The 2288-nt window shown below is 36.1% G+C and overlaps 1 protein-coding gene across 1 annotated transcript; it reads left to right on the top strand.

Annotated features, from left to right (window-relative positions):
* Nucleotides 1-1030: 1030 nt before the first annotated feature.
* Tsp_13907 (hypothetical protein) lies at nucleotides 1031-2028 on the top strand. Its single transcript, XM_003366592.1, has 3 exons — nucleotides 1031-1083; nucleotides 1112-1365; nucleotides 1961-2028. Exons 1-3 carry the CDS (start codon nucleotides 1031-1033, stop codon nucleotides 2026-2028), a joined length of 375 nt encoding a protein of 124 aa, XP_003366640.1.
* Nucleotides 2029-2288: the final 260 nt, after the last annotated feature.

Below are 2288 nucleotides of genomic sequence, written 5' to 3'. Positions count from 1 at the left end.
GGGGGGATCCACCTTTTTTTTTCCTACCTTTTTTTTATTAAAAATAGGGGGGGGGGGGGGGCCGGGCCGCAGGAACTGAAAAGGCATTTTAAAAATATTGGGAAAGTGATCAATTCGGAATGGTTTTTTTTCAAAAATGGATTCAAATGAATTTTGGCATATGAGAAAAGATACATTGGGATATTTTTTTTTGCAATTGGTATATTTTGGCATCTGCTGCGGCAGCAGCAGCAGGCTGGAATAAACACAACCCGCTCATTCGACGCCGACAGGCTCGCATCGATTCAACAGGCGTGTGTGGATTCGTTTCATTTCTTGTCAAATGAAATTTATTTTTTCTCTTAATTTTTATCCTTCATTTTTTTATTTTTTCGTTATTTTTGCTTAAATATTAATGAACAATAATTTACTGTACACATGATCAATCATAAGCTGTGTGGAAGAATGAAATGATAGAAAAAATATGATAATCATCCAAAAAATTGAATTGTGATTGATGACTGTACTTTTTTTTTCTTAGTTGCGGATGAAAGGATTTTTATGATTGTTGTTGTTGTTTGTGCATCATTCAAATATTTCACGTTCGGGAATCGATTCTTTTGAAAAGTGCGCTTGAGGGGAAAAAATAGTTCACATTTGAGATTGGCTAAATTAATTGACGAGCGATTTCAAATGAAAATGCTGCACGTCTTTTACATGTGGCAGAAGTTTGAAATTCTTTTTCAAATACCGGATGTTCAGTGATCCAAGTGTGAAATGGATGGCCATGGCGGCTGTGTTTTGAAAATTTTTCGTTCGATTGCTTTCATCAAATTTTTTTTATAGTTCCGATTTATCTTTTATTGTCTTAACATTTCTATTCTTCTTTGAATTCGTACAACAGGTGCAGTTTGAAATAAAATTCACGTATATGCAAAAAGTGTGATGGGTGTGTCACAGTTGTTGCAAATTTTTTTTCTACTCTCTCTTCTATTCGTGCTGACTGAAGAAGCTTAATTTCAAAAGAATTAAAAAAATTTTCAGGTACAAAATGCATCCGACAGAGTTCGATTCATCGTTTCTTCCGACGCTTGACGCCGAGGGGTGCGAAAAATTCTGAAAAGACCCACAGTCCCGCATCTTCACAGATCCAACAGTCGCAGCAGTCGATGGGGGAAAATTGTGCTCATGTGAACAACAGTCAGCCGACCACCACCGTGGCCAATGGAAATTTGGACAACGCCCAACGCAGTCCCGCCACTTCTGTCGGGGCGGATCTGCGCCGGTCTTTGAATCAAATGTTCCATTTTGGAACCAAGTCGAAAGCAAATCGAGCGGCCAGCGATCATCAACTGGCCATCAACCGCGTCGATATGGATTCAGCTGGTAAGCAAGTTTTATTTTTATTTTTTGCTTTTTATTTGACAGTTTCTACAAATTATCATAATTTAAATATTTGCGAAGATGTTCCAAGCGAGGCGAAAATTTTCACAACTTCTTTTTTATGTGACAAAGTTAATTTTTTTTAAATTGTAAGAAATCTTCACTTGTGAACATTATTAATCATCAGTCGGTCGGTCGTTTGAAATTTCTGCATGTGAAAAAAAGAGAAATTGAATTGAAATTGCTTTTTACAAATTAAGCAATTCAGCTTTGTAATTTTTCGTGGAATTGCGAAATTTATTCGGTGAATTAATGGGGATAAATCTCAAGTGACCGCAGTTGACTTTGTCGCCAAGTATAGAGTAATTTTTAATAATGAAACTTTTAACGGCGAGTGAGTTGAAATGAACTGAGCTTATATTTTCGGAATATTCATGCCAGCTTTTTCGTAGAATGAATGAAGCGGAAATTTTTTCATCCCTTAGTTGAGCGAATTTTGTCAGATAAAGAAAGCTCCAGTGCATTAAGTTTGCGCATTTTGTGAAATTTAAATTTGCATAAGTTGCTCGAAAGTAGTAATTCTGGGATAATTGTTCAGTTGTACCTCTCGAGTCGGGGGATAAATCTTTTTTTTTCTGCGTGCAACATGCTGATAAGGAAGAATAAATTTTTATTCTAAATTGCCGCTTTCATTTTCTCTGCTACTTTTGATAAACGAACAAATCGACCAATTTCTTCATCAAATATCTCTCAATAGCACCATTTTCGGTATTCTCCAGACTCAGATGTCCGAAAAATTGACGCAAATAATGAACACGCTTAAAATTAATTCCTATATATATATATATTATCCAGTAAAAACAGAATAACAATACACAAACTTCCTTGGCGACGTATGTGGCAATGAGGCGTACACCATATACCCG

Source organism: Trichinella spiralis (assembly GCF_000181795.1).
Source record: "Trichinella spiralis strain ISS 195 chromosome Unknown Scfld5751, whole genome shotgun sequence".
NCBI classification, from domain to species: Eukaryota; Metazoa; Nematoda; class Enoplea; order Trichinellida; family Trichinellidae; genus Trichinella; species Trichinella spiralis.
This window is presented reverse-complemented; position numbering and strand designations above follow the sequence as displayed.